This window comes from Staurois parvus, unplaced genomic scaffold (assembly GCF_062004578.1).
Source record: "Staurois parvus isolate SC_StPar_1 unplaced genomic scaffold, SC_StPar_1.0 ptg000839l, whole genome shotgun sequence".
Lineage (NCBI taxonomy): Eukaryota > Metazoa > Chordata > Amphibia > Anura > Ranidae > Staurois > Staurois parvus.
In genome coordinates, this window is record NW_028318635.1 from 3878071 (window position 1) to 3893175 (window position 15105).

General features: G+C 44.9%; 1 protein-coding gene across 1 annotated transcript in view; it reads left to right on the forward strand.

Moving 5' to 3' along the window:
• Positions 1-7680: 7680 nt before the first annotated feature.
• Positions 7681-15105, forward strand: part of MYBBP1A (MYB binding protein 1a) — a 56211-nt gene continuing 48786 nt past the window's right edge. Inside the window, 2 exon segments of the mRNA XM_089655402.1 lie at positions 7681-7913; positions 13580-13675. Coding sequence (XP_089511528.1) covers positions 7725-7913; positions 13580-13675 — 285 coding nt within the window. The 5' untranslated portion in view covers positions 7681-7724.

Here is a 15105-nt window from a genome sequence, read left to right on the forward strand (position 1 = left end):
ACACAGTGCACACAGTTCTCCACCCACACCGATGGGAACACCCTGGACCTCGTTTTCTCCCACCTCTGTACCCTCCACAACTTCACTAACACCCCCTTCCCTCTCCCTGATCACCACCTCCTCACGCTCTCCGTCTCCCCCTCCTCTAACTCCCCCCTCCCAAAGCGTCAAACCATCACCAGCCGCAACCTCCGCAACCTGAATCCGGCCCCTCTCCACTCGGCAGCTGACCGTCTGTACGACATTATCCTTCCACTGTCATGCCCTGACCTGGCCACTACTGCGTACAACGACTCACTGTCAGCTGCCCTAGACTCCCTGGCACCCCTAACCGCACGTAACATCAGACCCTGACTGCTTCAACCCTGGCAGAATGACCATACAAAATGTCTCAAACGACGCAGTCGCGTGCTCGAACGATTATGGCGCAAAACCAGATTCCCTCGTGCGTTCTCCCTCTATAAATCCACCTTCCTCACCTACACCTCCTCCCTCCATGCCGCCAAGCAAGCCTACTTCGTAACCCTCATTAACACCCTCTCCACCTGTCCTCGCTGGCTCTTCTCCACTTTCAACTCCCTGCTCTCTCCCTCCCACCTCCACTCAGTACCTCACTCACCGCCCACGAAATTGCTAATCATTTTCCAAAATAAGATTGACGCAATCCGTAAGGACATTGTCAATTCACAATGTACCTCTCCACCTAGCCACCCTCCCTCCATCACCCCCTCCACTCTCCCCTCCTCTGACCTCACAACCGCACTGCCCCCCACCACACCTAACCTCCCCAACACTCCGCTCCTTCATCCCTGCTACCACTGAGGAGGTCACTAAGGTCTTCACTGATGCCCGCCTCACCACTTGCCCCCTGGACCCTATCCCCTCACAACTCCTCCGGTCACCCCCCTCCTCCATCATTCGCTCCCTCACCCACATCTTCAACCTCTCCCTCTCTACTGGCGCATTCCCCTCCCTCCAAAGCATGCGCACATCACCCCCATACTCAAAAAACCCTCCCTGGACCCCACTGACCTGAACAATCTTAGACCCATCTCCCTGCTGCCACTCACTTCCAAGCTCCTTGAGCGCTTAGTCTACAATCGCCTAAGCGCCCACCTCACTGACAACAATCTCCTTGATCCACTACAGTGTGGCTTCCGTCCCCTACACTCCACCGAAACCGCCCTACTTAAAATCATGAACGACCTGCTAACCGCCAAAGCTAATGGCCACTACTCAGTCCTCTTACTCCTCGACCTCTTCGCGGCCTTCGACACAGTCGACCACCCCCTCCTCCTTACTAAACTACACTCCCTTGGCATCAGGGACTCTGCTCTCTCCTGGTTCTCCTCTTACCTATCCCAACACTCCTTCAGCATTACCTATAATGCTGCCACCTCCCCCTCTCTGTTGGGGTCCCCAAAGGCTCTGTCCTCGGACCCCTTCTCTTCTCCATCTACACCTCCTCCCTTGGCAAACTGATACACTCCCACAGCTTCAACTATCACCTCTATGCCGATGACACACAAATTTACCTCTCCACCCCTCAACTTACCCCTTCAGTCTCTGCCTGTATCACTGACCTCCTAAAAGACATATCAGACTGTATGTCGCTCCATTTCCTCAAGTTAAACCTGTCCAAAACCGAGCTCCTAGTTTACCCCCCGGCCCGCGCCCCCCTTTATCCTCTCCATCATGACTAACAACGCCACCATCAATCCCACCCCACACGCCAAAGTCCTAGGTGTCACCCTGGACTCAAACCTTTCCTTCCAACCTCATGTCCAATTACTATCAAAGTCATGCAGGCTCCACCTCCGCAACATCTCCAAGAAACGTATGTTCCTCACCCCAGACACCACTAAACAACTCATACACTCCCTTATTATCTCACGCCTAGACTACTGCAACTCCCTTCTCACCGGCCTACCCCAACACACGCTATCCCCGCTCCAGTCTATTCTGAACTCAGCGGCTAGACTCGTCCACCTCACCAACCGCTCCACTTCGGCCGCCCCCCTCTGCCAATCCCTTCACAGGCTCCCGATTTCCCAACGCATTAAATTCAAATTACTAACTCTGACATACAAAGCCATCCATTTGCCCCAAACTACGTCACTGACCTGATTCCCAATTACCTCCCTACCCGTGCCCTTCACTCCTCACAAGACCGCCTACTCTCTAGCTCCCAGTACTCCTCCTCCCATGCCCGACTGCAGGACTTCTCCAGGACTTCCCCCATTCTCTGGAACTCTCTACCCCAATCCATCAGACTGTCACCTACCCTCCTCACCTTCAGGCGCACCCTGAAAACCCATCTCTTCAGGGAAGCCTACCCCACCCTCACCTAACAGCCGTTCTCCTCCACTCCTCCTACCACTCCATCCCCCACAGCCACTTCCTCCTGTACCTCTACCCCCTCCCTCCTAGATTGTAAGCTCGAAAGAGCAGGGCCCTCGAACCCCTCGTGTATTGTATTGTTACTGTATTGTCTCTTGTACTGTCCCCCCACTTTAATGTACAGTGCTGAGCAAACCCTTTGGCGCTATATAAACACTGTATAATGTAATGTAATGGTTGGGAAAGGCTGGTCTAGCCTACCAGTTTAGAGTTAAAATGAGCTCTGGCACTAGAACTATTGCTCTCACGCTAACGTTCATGGTGATAGCTCACATGTGTGGTGCAAGAACAGTTTATGTGTGTGTTTGCAAAGCATTCTCTGAATGAAGCCTGTGCTGAGTGGCCATCCTCCTGTGCTAACAATGTAGCAGGCCACCTGCAGGGCAAGGAACATGGAAGCAAGTGGAGATCACTGGAGTAATGGTTGACTTCAGTGATTTTCAGCAATTTTCAGCTTCTAGAGGGATCCCACAGATATAGTATATGCATAGTTACATTTATCCAAGCTGGATCAATGTATGTATGTATGTATAATTTATCAATACCTGGAATTCTTTAAGAAAAAAGAGCACTTTAGAATTTATGGCACCAAAGGTACTTACAGATTTTTTTCTGAAGTTAATTTTGACACCTGAAAGTTTCCAACCTCTAAATCGGTGGTCTCCAAACTATGACCCAGGGGCTGGATATGGCCCTTTGTCTGCCTTTCCAGCCCTTAGGGCACTACTCCTCCCATTGACATTGACAATGGGACATAATTCCTCCCACTGACACCAGCGATGAGGTACTATTCCTCCCACTGACATCAACGATGAGATACTATTCCTCCCACTGACATCAACGATGAGATACTATTCCTTCTACTAGTACCAACAATGAGGCACAATTCCTCTCACTGACATCAATGATGGGGTAATATTTCTCCCAATGACACCAATGATGGGACACTATTCCTCCCACAGACACCAACAATGAAGCACTATTCCCCCCACCGACTCTAATAACGATGGGGTACGATTCCTCCTGTTGACATAAAAATGGGGCAATACTCCTCCTACGTAAACCAACAATGGGACACGATTTCTCTAATACCAAAAATTCACTCCCACTGACACCAGGACATTTTCTACTCCCACTGGTGACAGTCCGGCCCTGCTACGGTCTGAAGGACAGTAAAATGGTCCTTTGTTTAGAAAGTTTGGAGACCCCTGCTCTAAATGATTGTGCTGCTTGTTTCCAAGTCCTATATGGGAATATTTATGAAAAATTTACATTGCAATTCACCTAGAAAAAGTGTGAATGGGGCATAAAAATGAAAATGAATGTTACTAGGCTATTTCTTCTGCTGGTCAAATCTTTTTAATTGGCCTATAATAGAGTCATAGATGTTGAAATCTGGAGGTAAGTATTGTTGTATCCATGGGGTCTCCACCTTCTCAAACAGATGTAGCCAGGTTCAGGCTGGGTCATTCTGCAAATCAGGAACTTCTGTTGCACAGACTGATATTCCCTTCTCCCCCTCTAGTGTTCAGAGCAAATACATCATCTCTTGCTGACAGAGTGGGGAGTGTGTCAAGGAAGCAGAGGATCTTGAGACCTGTAGTCCCACCGCAGAGAGATGCTGTGTTTTTCAGCATCGTCTAGACTACATTTACCAGAGGAGAGGAAACCAAAGGGCATCCTGCGGAGGGAGATAAATCTCTCTGCAGCAGCCACGCTGGAACTCTTGGCTTGGTGACTTGCAGGCTGTCAGAGGCAAGCATGTTTCTTTCCTCCCTTATAAGACTAGGCCGCGGCTCCACCATCCAGTGCAGTAAACCCACTCGGCAATTTGGCATCACTTAGAACTATGGGGCGACATCCAACATTTCTGGGATCGCAGTAGTTGGGTCAGCTGCTGCTGAGCACTGTGCAGGTGTTACCACTCATGGTCTTGATCGATTGTCAGGAGGTGACCTAGAGCCACTTTAAAGGAGCCTGGACTTCCACAGCGGATTGCGGTTGTGTCGTACCCCAGGGGTCTGGTCAGCTGGTGCAAACCCAACATTCTCCCTAATACAGTATAAACACTGCATGCAGACAAAGTTTTTCATCTGCCTGAAGGTTTCTGTTGGAGAATATCTTTGTCATCCTGTTCACTCTACTAGTGGCCATTGCACAGTGACACCTCTTTGTCTTTTCATATCTGAGTGCTAAGGATACATTTACCTCCAGGAGTTCCTCCATTCAGAGAGATCAATCTGCAGATTCTGACACTGACTGGGGTTGTTGTTGTTGTTGTGTGGGACTGTGTAGCACCAGTTACTTTAAGGGGGAACTCCTACCTTGGTTGCCTAAATTGTGTTGTATTGCTTTCTTTGCCTGTGGTGGCAGGACGTAGAGGAAGCTGACTGACTATAGGTCTCCTCTTCCCCCTCTTGCTCCTGTGATCATAGCAGGGGCGGACTAACCATTTGGGAACTCAGGCACTGCTCGAGGGCCCGGGGTCAGTAGGGGGCTCCATGAGATGCCCCTGGTAGGCTTTTTTTTTGTGTGGTTTGAGTGTGGGCAAGGACACAGGGGCCCCATGATCCCTTATTGCCCGGGGGCCCCATGAGTTGTCAGTGCACCCCTGGATCATAGGGTTATTCAGGAATTGCTTGGTTCTGCTACTACATGGTCACTTCCACTGTATATCTTTGTGATTTTTTTATCCTATATTTTGCAAGTTGGGAATATTCATAGCTAATGTTTTTTCCTTTTGTCTTCTGCTGACTTAAACCCAGGACCCTGCATTCCCTCTATCTGGTCTCCCACAGTACACACAATATGGAAATGCAATGATTTTAGTAAATATAAAGTGCTAAAATACCTTTTCTCATCAGCAGTATATAGCAGTCTTGTAACTTTTATCTGTGTCCAGCAGAGCACTGGTTAAAGGTTTCATTGGTCTATAAAGTTTCATGACCCCTGACCCTCTGTCTGGACACTGCTGATTGGCCCTGTGCTGATCACATGCACCCTCCCAAAAGAAAAAAAACTCTCTAGCAATATACACCAAACAGAGCATGTGCAGCTTGCCCCCAAGGCTCTGTTCTATCAGGAGATGAGTTGGGGACAGTGGAAGGGGAGGATCAGAGAACACAGGATCAAACAGCCTTTTTACACAACGTGGAGGAATAACCCCTTAAAGGAGAAGTACAGCCAAATCTTTTTTGGCTGTACTTCTCCTGTGGGTCACAGGAGTCCAGTTCATTCTGCACTTCTGTGACCCGTTTTGATCTGAAGCCCGCTGTCAGCTGACGTCACTCAGCCGGTCCAGGCTGGGGAAAGATTCCAACATGAAAGTCAGGATCCACCCCAGACCCTGGAGCAGCACCTGGCTCAGCCTCTCAGTGAGCTGCTGACAGATGAAGCATCCACCTAGGTAAATAACTGGGGAAAAAAAAATAATTCCACAATTATCTTTTAAGTTCCACAGTGAGTATATATAAATCCTGTATAATAATAATAATCTTTAGTAAAGCACTGTCTTATAAAGTCTCTTGCACAGGTGTCTGCAGTATTCCCATTCAGCCTGGTGTGTCAGGGGGGTCTGAGAGAACCCAAAGTCATCAGCGGCTCCTTCTGGGGTGGTGTTACACAAAGCTATGCTGTTGCTCATATTGCTGTCATTTTCTTATTAATAATCTTTCTGAATTTGACCTCTTGTGAGTTTAGGAGTCACAGTTTTCCATGCTTTTGCAGTAGTTTGTTTTGTTGCAGTAAAAATGAACATCATTAGCTTGAGGCTGAACTCCAGGCACAAAAGCTCTCATTTAAATGTGTTCCTCAAAAGCCATAACACAAATCAATTTTGTATGTGCCAAATGCTTTTGCAAGCCCAGACATTACCTTGTAAAAGTAGTAGTGCCGTCATCATTGTACTGTCCATAGCATGTACAAAGAGCTGAGCTCTGGGATGGGCCAATGAGGCTCCACCTACTGCAGTCTGCCTGCACAAAACTACCAGAGGGGGGCGGACACAAGACCAGTCACCCTGCACAAGGAGTGAGAGCTGTACTGACAGGTCTTTGTTATCAGAAGCTCAAGAGATACTGTTTCACACTGGATTTCTGCACAGATCTGGAACAAATACACAAAGCACACCCAGATTCAAGTAAGAATATACTACTCTTGGATTTATATTTACTTATCCCAGAATTTAGCTTTACCCACTTCACAACCGCCCTATAACAGTAATACTGCTACAGGGCGGCACGGGTGCGCAAAACCACGTATATATACGGAATTTTGCACTTCCAGATAGGGGGCACGCGTGCACTACCCACGCCACTATTGGCGGCCTCAGCTGTCAATCACAAGGTCCCAGCCGGTGATCATTTGCTGGCACCCGGTGATCGAGGAGCATTACCAACGGAGGGAGAGAACTGTAAGTAAACAATACAGTTCTCTCCCTTGTCAGCTCCTGCACACTGCTATGCATGGTTTTGCATAGCAGAACCATACAAAGCAGTGTGCTTACAGTGAAGCACACACAGACACAGCAAAACAACACACAGTTAACCCTTTGATTTCCCGTTAACCCTTTCCTGCCCAGTGCCATTAGTACTGTCAGTGCTTTTTATTAGCACTGATCACTGTATTGGTGTTACTAGAGATGTCAGTGACACCAAGTAGGTTCCCCCCAGTGTCAGAATGCCCTCCGCAGTCCCGCTATACGTTGCCGATCGCCGTCATTACTAGTAAAAAAAAAAAAATCACAGTATATATACTGCCATTTGTAAACGCTATAACCAATTAATTTACACGTATTTGGATTTTGTTTGCAAAGACAAGTAGAATTTATGACATGTGACTTTTTTACTGGACATTTTTAATAGCAAAGAGTCATAAATATTGTTCTTTTTCTCAAAATTTTCAGTTTTTTTTTTATAGCACAAAAAATAAAAACCGCACAGGCGATCAAATACCACCAAAAGAAAGATCTATTCATGGGGAAAAAAAGGATGTAAAATTTCATTTGGGTGCAGCGTTGCATGACCGCTCAATTGTCAGTTGAAGCAATGCAGAGCCGTAATGCTAAAAGTAGCCTGGTCAGGAAGGGGGGGCGGTAAATCCTCTGGAGGGCAAGTGGTTAAACTAATAGTATGTGGTCCCTGCAAGTCAATTGACAAGCAGAGCTTTCAATCCTTGTTCAGCAGATCCTTTCTCATACAGTATACGTCAGTCATAGGAATAACGAAACAGATGTAGAGCTGTGCACACGTCCAGCCACGCTAGTGCGATCGGCGCATGCGCAATGACCCCGGAAGAGCACTCACACACGTGTGCTGCAGGACGGCATGGCTGCGCTCTTAGACATGGACGGAGGGGACTCTGCTCCGAAGGAAGACAGGCTAGCCGCTGTTCGTGGGGTCCTTCAGCAGAACAGACAGTTCCTGGACTTTTTCTGGGACATCGCTAAGCCCGAGCAGGAAGTCAGGCTGAGGGCCACAGAGAATCTTATTGAGTACCTGAAAGCCAGTGAGAAGGTGAGCCTAGAGGACCGCGGTGATTGCTAGGGGCAGCTGTGTGCCCATGCTCGGAGGTGGAGGCACCGCTTCATCTGCAGACACGTGCTATGGTCCCATTCTCTGCATGGCCATTTACCGTTCCCTGTTAGTGACTGAGCACTTCATAGTCTGATCTAGAGGGACACTTCCAGATTTCACATAATTCTGGAAGTGGTTCTGGTTTACCAACTAAAGACACACATTGTGATCAGGGGTGGATGACAACTCATGGGGCCCCCGGGCAATAGGGGACCATGGGGCCCCTGTGTCCTTGCCCAAACTCAAAAAAGCCTATGAAAAAGGTACCAGGGGCATCTCATGGGGCCCCCTACTGACCCCAGGCCCTCGGGCAGTGCCCAAGTTTCCAAATGGTCAGTCCGCCCCTGATTATGATATTTAAAGTGATACTAAACCCAGGACCCTGCATTCACTATACCTGGTCTCACACAGTACACACAACATGGAAATGCAATTATTTTAGTAAATATAAAATGCTAGATACCTTTTCTCATCAACAGAGCAGTCTTGTGACTTCTATCAGTGTCCAGCAGAGCACTGGTTAAAGCTTGTAGGAGGAGTTTTCTTTCTGCTCTAGTAGGATGTGAAACCCCTGACCCATTGTCTGGACAGTGCTGATCACATGCACTCTCCCATAAAAAAAAAACCTTTAGCAATACACACCAAACTGAGCATGTGACTATCGATTCAGTCTATCAGGTGGTCTTCTCCACAAGGGGGGGGGGGGCAGAGAAGAAGGGATCAAACAGCCTTTTTATACAATGCAGATGATTAACCCCTTAGGTTCCACAGTGAGTATAACAAGCATGCTTTACTGCATATACAGACTGATTTTACTGTTGTGGGTTTAGTAACACTGTAATGTTGGCTTGCATATGATCTACTTTTTTTTTTTTTAGCAAAAAAAAAAATTGCCCTTGCAATGGGGCTATTAAGGGTTAAGTGCATGTTTTTGTCCAGGGGACAGAAGAAGTATACTTACCTGAAATGTATAGTGCTGGTCACATTATTATTATACAGGATTTATATAGCACCAACAGTTTGCTCAGCGCTTTACATTATGGAGGGAGACAATACAGTAACAATACAGTTCAATACAAGAGGGATAGGAGGGCCCTGCTCCTTGGAGCTTACAATCTAAGAGGGAGGGGATAGTGGTACAGGAGGAAATAGCTGTGGGGGATGGAGTGGTAGGAAGAGTAGAGGATTCCAGTATTAGCTGGGGTCGGGGTAGCTTCTCTGAAGAGATGGGTTTTCAAAGTGCGCCTAAAAGTGAGCAGAGTAGGCGATAGCCTGATAGATTGGGGTAGGGAGTTCCAGAGGATAGGTGAAGCCCTTGAGAAATCCTGGAGACGAGCATGGGAGGAGGAGACAAGGGAGCTAGAGAGTAGGAGGTCTTGCGAGGAGCGCAGAGTACGGTTTGGGTGGTATTTAGAGACAAGGTCGGTGATGTAATCAGGGGCAGTGTTAGGAAAGGCTTTATACGTCAGTGTTATTGTTTTGAATTTTATCCGCTGGGCAATTGGAAGCCAGTGGAGGGATTGGCAGAGAGGGGTGGCAGATACAGAGAGGTTAGTAAGGTGAATGAGTCTGGCAGCAGCATTCATGATGGACTGGAGTGGGGATATCCTGCGATGAGGTAGGCCAATGAGGAGGGAGTTACAGTAGTCAAGGCGTGATATAATAAGGGAGTGAATGAGTTGCTTAGTGGTTTCCGAGGTTAGGAACAGTCGTCACATGTGTTCAACATGCAAGGTGCTTATCCCAAAATTCCAGAGCCATAAAAAAAAATACAGATGAGGAAAAGAGACTTTTTTTAGCACTAAAACTAGATAAGATGATAAAAAGTCTTATAAAAAAAATTTCTTATATAAAAAAAATAAATACAAAATTTATTGAACATAATACATCAATACAAATGATATGGACATGAAATAATTTTTGAATGCAAATGGCGATGATTAGGCTACATATCACAAAAGAGGAAGACCCCAACGCGTTTCTATTCATTCGATTTATAATTTGAATCTTTTTCAGGAGGAAGAAAAGGTGAAAAGCCATAGACAATATTCTAAAAAAATAATAAAATAATGCAGTCATAACCAAAAAAAAAGACACAACAAACCTGGGGGGTTGTGCTGTTTACGGATGGAGTAGGATGGAATACTTACCTGAGCCCCATCACAATCCAGCAATGTGCACGAGAACCTCACTTCTCCAGGGCAGGGACTCTCCCTCAATGGTTGAGACAGCAGTGGGAGCAATTAGCTTGACGGTCAGTAAACCAATAAGGAGGGAGAGGAGGTGCAGCTGAGCCCCGGCTCTGTGTAAGAATGGACACAGAGCAGCAGCTCGGGAGCAAGCCTGCTTGGGTGCCCCCACAGCAAACTGCTATGGGTGCACTTGGCAGGAGGGAGGGGCCAGAAGCGCTGGAGGGGGACCTTAGAAAAGGAGGATTGGGGCTGCAATAAGCAAAAGCATTGTATTGAGCAGGTAAGTATGACATGTTTGTTATTTAGTAAAAAAAAAAAAGTCAGCTTTTAATATCACTTTAACCCTTACAGTTTTGGCAAAGCCCCACTGGAAGGGAAAACTTTTTTTTTTTTTTAAGTTTTCCTAGTTGGTGTTACTAAACCCATGCCAGTAAAATCAGTCTGTATATGCAGTAAAGCATGCTTGTTCTGTGGAACTCACTGTGGAACCTATGGGATTAATCCTCTGCATTGTGTATAAAAGCTGCTTGATCCTGCCCCAATTTTTTTTTTGTATTTTTTTCTACTTTCATGTATATTTTTATTTATTTTTAGCTTATGATTTCATTGCTGTCACATAGGGGACCAGTAGTCCCCTATGTGATAGCATATGAGTGACAGGTCCTCTTTGTAGGGGGGAGGGGTGGGGGGCAGGAGAGGAGCAGTGTATACAGAGAGACTCCCACACTGGCTGTCACTATGTCAGTGCTGTTTTTTAAATGCAATTGCTAGGCTTTTTTTTTTTTTTTTTTTTTTTCATCATTATAGCTCAGAAAATAAGCTGTCACTTTCCCCAGAGCTAAAGGAAACTTCTTTTAGCTCTGGGAAAGTGACAGCTCGTTCTCTGAGCTATAGTGAAGAAAAAAAAGCCGGCAATTGCATTTTAAAACAATGCCGTTTTTTAAATGTAATTACCGGCTTTGTTTTTCCCTTTACTATAGCTCAGAGAAGGAGCTGTCATTCCTGGAGGGCTAAAATATACAAAGGGGTGGGGTCTCCCCGTGACATTACCCAGTGACCCCGCCCCTTAGTTTCCTTTAGCTCCTGGGAAAGTGACAGCTCATTCTCTGAGCTATAGTGAAGGAAAAAAAAAGCTGAAAATTGCATTTAAAAACCAGCACTGGCATACAGTGACAGCCAGTCACTGTATACACTGCTCCTCTCCTGCCTTTCCTGGGCGACTAACACTACTGTGTCAATGTTACTGATAGACTGCAATATACATTTTTTTTTTTTTTTTTTTGCCCATAGTTAAACTTTAACAGGGTGTCATGTTTTATGTTAAAAATATCCCACTTTAATATTTTCTATTTGTGGTCTATGAACACCAAAACTGAGCTCATGTGCAAAACGAAAGGTTTGCTGGTAGATATCACTCAGATTAGAGGTAACTTTATGATGGTTACTGCTACTGCAAGTGTTTCTCCATATGAGGGGTTAGAGATGAGGTATTATGGGGTGGCCAAAATATGCTAATTGGTAACTTTTGACACTACCAGATGTCTTCTGGTCCAGCTTTCAATAAGTAAATTGTCCTGTGTACAACCAGTGTTGTATGCTAGTGACAATGTGTAAAATGTAAATGTAATCTTTCTGCTTTAGGCCTCTTACACACTGTACTGATGTATGAGCAGCAGACATTTCTGACAGAAAAACACCAGGATGGGCTGTATATCACTTGCTGGTATTTGCGAGCATGCACACACAAGCAGAAAGCGTGACGTTTGCGCACATACACACGAAAATACTGACCAGAACCTCAGATTTCTGTATTTTTTTACTCATCAATTTACAGAGCATGTTTACGGACCTGTGTGTACAGGTACATTGAAAACAATGGGCTGCACTTAGATCAGTTTAAGATAAAACAGCAGTGTGCAAGTGGCCTTGAAAGACCAGCACAAAAAGATACTGTGTGAGAGTGCATTTCCATGAGATTTGGGATCTTTGTGTTTCCCAGGAACCTTCAGAAAGGTTGCGTTATGTCACTGGTGCAAGCAGGCCAGATGCTTATATTTTCAGTAGTAAGTAATATTTACATAACATTTACTGTACATATGTTTTAGGTAGGTGTGAAAAATGCTGTAAATTAAGAAAGCTTTCAGAAAGTTAACTGTTAATAGTTTTTTATCAAATCACAAAATAGAAAGTAAATGAACAGAAGAGAAATCCAAATCAAATCAATATTTGGTGTGACCACCCTTTGCTTTCAAAAAACAGCATCAATTCTTCTAGATACATTTCCACACAGTTTTGGAAGGAACTCGGCAGGTAGGTTATTCCACGCATCTTGGAGAACTAACCCCAGATCTTTTTTGGATGTACTATTCCTTAAATTCTTGTGTTTCTTCATGTAATTCCAGACAGACTCCATGATGTTGATTTCAGGGCTCTGTAACCATCACTTCCAGAACTCCTTGTTCTTCTTTACACTGAAGATAGTTCAGTGACATTGGCTGTATGTTTGGGGCTATTGTCATGCTGCTGAATAAATTTGGGGCAGGTCACATGCCTCCCTGATGTTATGGCACGATGGATAAATATCTGTCCCTATTTCTCAGCATTGAGAACACTATTGATCCTGACCAAATCTCCAACTCAATTTGCAAGCTTGCAAGGAATCTCCACCATGTTTCATTGTTGCCTCCAGACACTCATTATTGTACCGCTCTCCAGCCCTTCAGTGAACAACCTGCCTACTTCTACAGCCAGATATTTCAGATTTTGACTTCTCATTCCAGAGCATCAGCTGCCATTTTTCTGCACCTCCAGTTTCTATGTTTTCATGCATAGTTTAGTCACTTAGCCTTGTTTCCATGTTCTATGCGCAAAATTGTAGGAACTGGGGAACACATATCCATATGTTTTGTGCATTGCATTTCCATATGCTGAAAAAATTGTGCATGACCTTTTTTTTATATGTTAGGGTGGGATGACCATCTGTTCAAAATGAATTGCCTACCAGGGCATTGTGCTTTTAAAACACAAAAACACATGCACTGGAGCACAATGTTAAGGTGTGAGTGGACACTGAACATGCTTCATGTTATTCCACTGCAAGACAAGTTGCCTTGAGTTTCCACAGCGATCTGCAAAATTAGTTTTGCACTGACTGCAGCCCAGAAAACTTCTTAGTATAGACACTTTATTTGTGCTGGAAACCTTTATCAGTTCTGTTTGCAGAACTATTTTTTTAAAATTTTTGTACAGGATGTTTGTTATACTTGGGTTATACAGCCTTTGTGTTGCATTTGCCAAATCTCTCTAGATCATTTTGTCTTTCTCATGCAGCAGAAAATGCTTTATGAATGACAACATTAATGATTCATTTGAAAATGCTAATGCAAGGCCAATGTTATTTTGCACATTACACAGGAAGATGAGCTGAAATACACCTTCAAGAGACTTGTGGAAGGATTGGCAGCTACCCGTGAGTCAGCACGTCCAGGATTCAGCTTGGCATTAGCTCAGGTTTGTATGTCACAGCTGATTATGGTTTTCATTTGTTCTGATTGTTCTGAGTTCTCTCTATTTGAAGCCTTTTCTTTTTTTAATGATAAATGCACAGGTGAAACAAAAAGGTGTTTTTAATGATTTTCAAGCATGTCCACAGACATAAATGATTACCATAGAGTCTTAGTTCAGTGTTTGCAACAGGCGGCCTGACTACTACTGACTAAACTGTCACAAAGATGATCAGGCATTGGTGGAAAGGTTTACTTCTGTAAGTAAGGTGAAAGTTTAAAGGCTCACTCTACCTTTTAGACCATGTTAACTCATATTTAGGGTGTAACTTGTAACATAGTACAGATAGAACTCCCACCCCATTGCACCTTGCTGAAGTGCGTGAAAAATTGTGATAAATTGTGGTAACAAAGTACATAACGTTTTGGTGTGGCATAATTAAAAGAAAAAAAAAGTCATGCACTTCTTTGGTGCTATTTAATTGTTGTAGGCAGCTCATTGAAATTAATGGTCTGCTTTACTGCAACAGGTTAATGTTCATAGAAACGCACAGCAATACATGTGTGGTGGAGAATTGTACAGATGTGGCCTTAGCCTAATAATTAAGTTTTCTTATCCCTTTGACACATCGGGTAGACCAGCCACTGCTGTCTCTCAACCACAATACAATATACCTTCTTCTCAGTTTATAGTGGTGCAAAGTGCTGCTATGTCCAATTCACCATAATCTCTATCGTTTAAGTAAATACTCAATATTATGTTCACAAGCTATTTTATGGCCTATGCAGAAAAGGACTTGGTAGGTACATTTAGCAAAATAAATTCATTACACAACATACAAGGCAAGTGCTGTAATAACAAGAGCGTGTTTTGGTTTATGTGGACTGGGCTTGTACTCAAAAGCCTTTAGCCTGACACACAGTTCATCTTCCCATCCTCCTCTCGAGGGACTATAGGGATGGCATAGTGACACCACATCTGGGCTTAGTTGCACGCAAGCTGTATGAACTCCTGCTTTTATGGATACTGTTAAGAATATTTAAAATGGTACTTAAGTCCACTAGAATTTTTTTTTTTTTTTTAAGGACCCCCAGGTGGGTTACTCTATAATTTGCTTGTATACATAGCATATTATGGCATACTTACCTGTCAAACCAAGCCCTCCAGCATTGCATTGTGATTGATCTGGCAGTTGTCCTTCGCTTCCATCTTTGCCCGCTCTTCCTTCCAGGTTCCGTGCCTTTGGCTGCTTGAATGGCAGGACCGCTATGATGTCACTCTTAGACACTCCCACTCGCACATAGGAGTCACATTGCAGCAGCACAGATTTGGGTCATAAATGTTCGCTGAGCTGCACATGCGGGGCTCAGTGTACATGATGGATAACAGGCAGGAGGGCAGAATTTATGACAGAAGGAACCGATATGGTCTCTTCT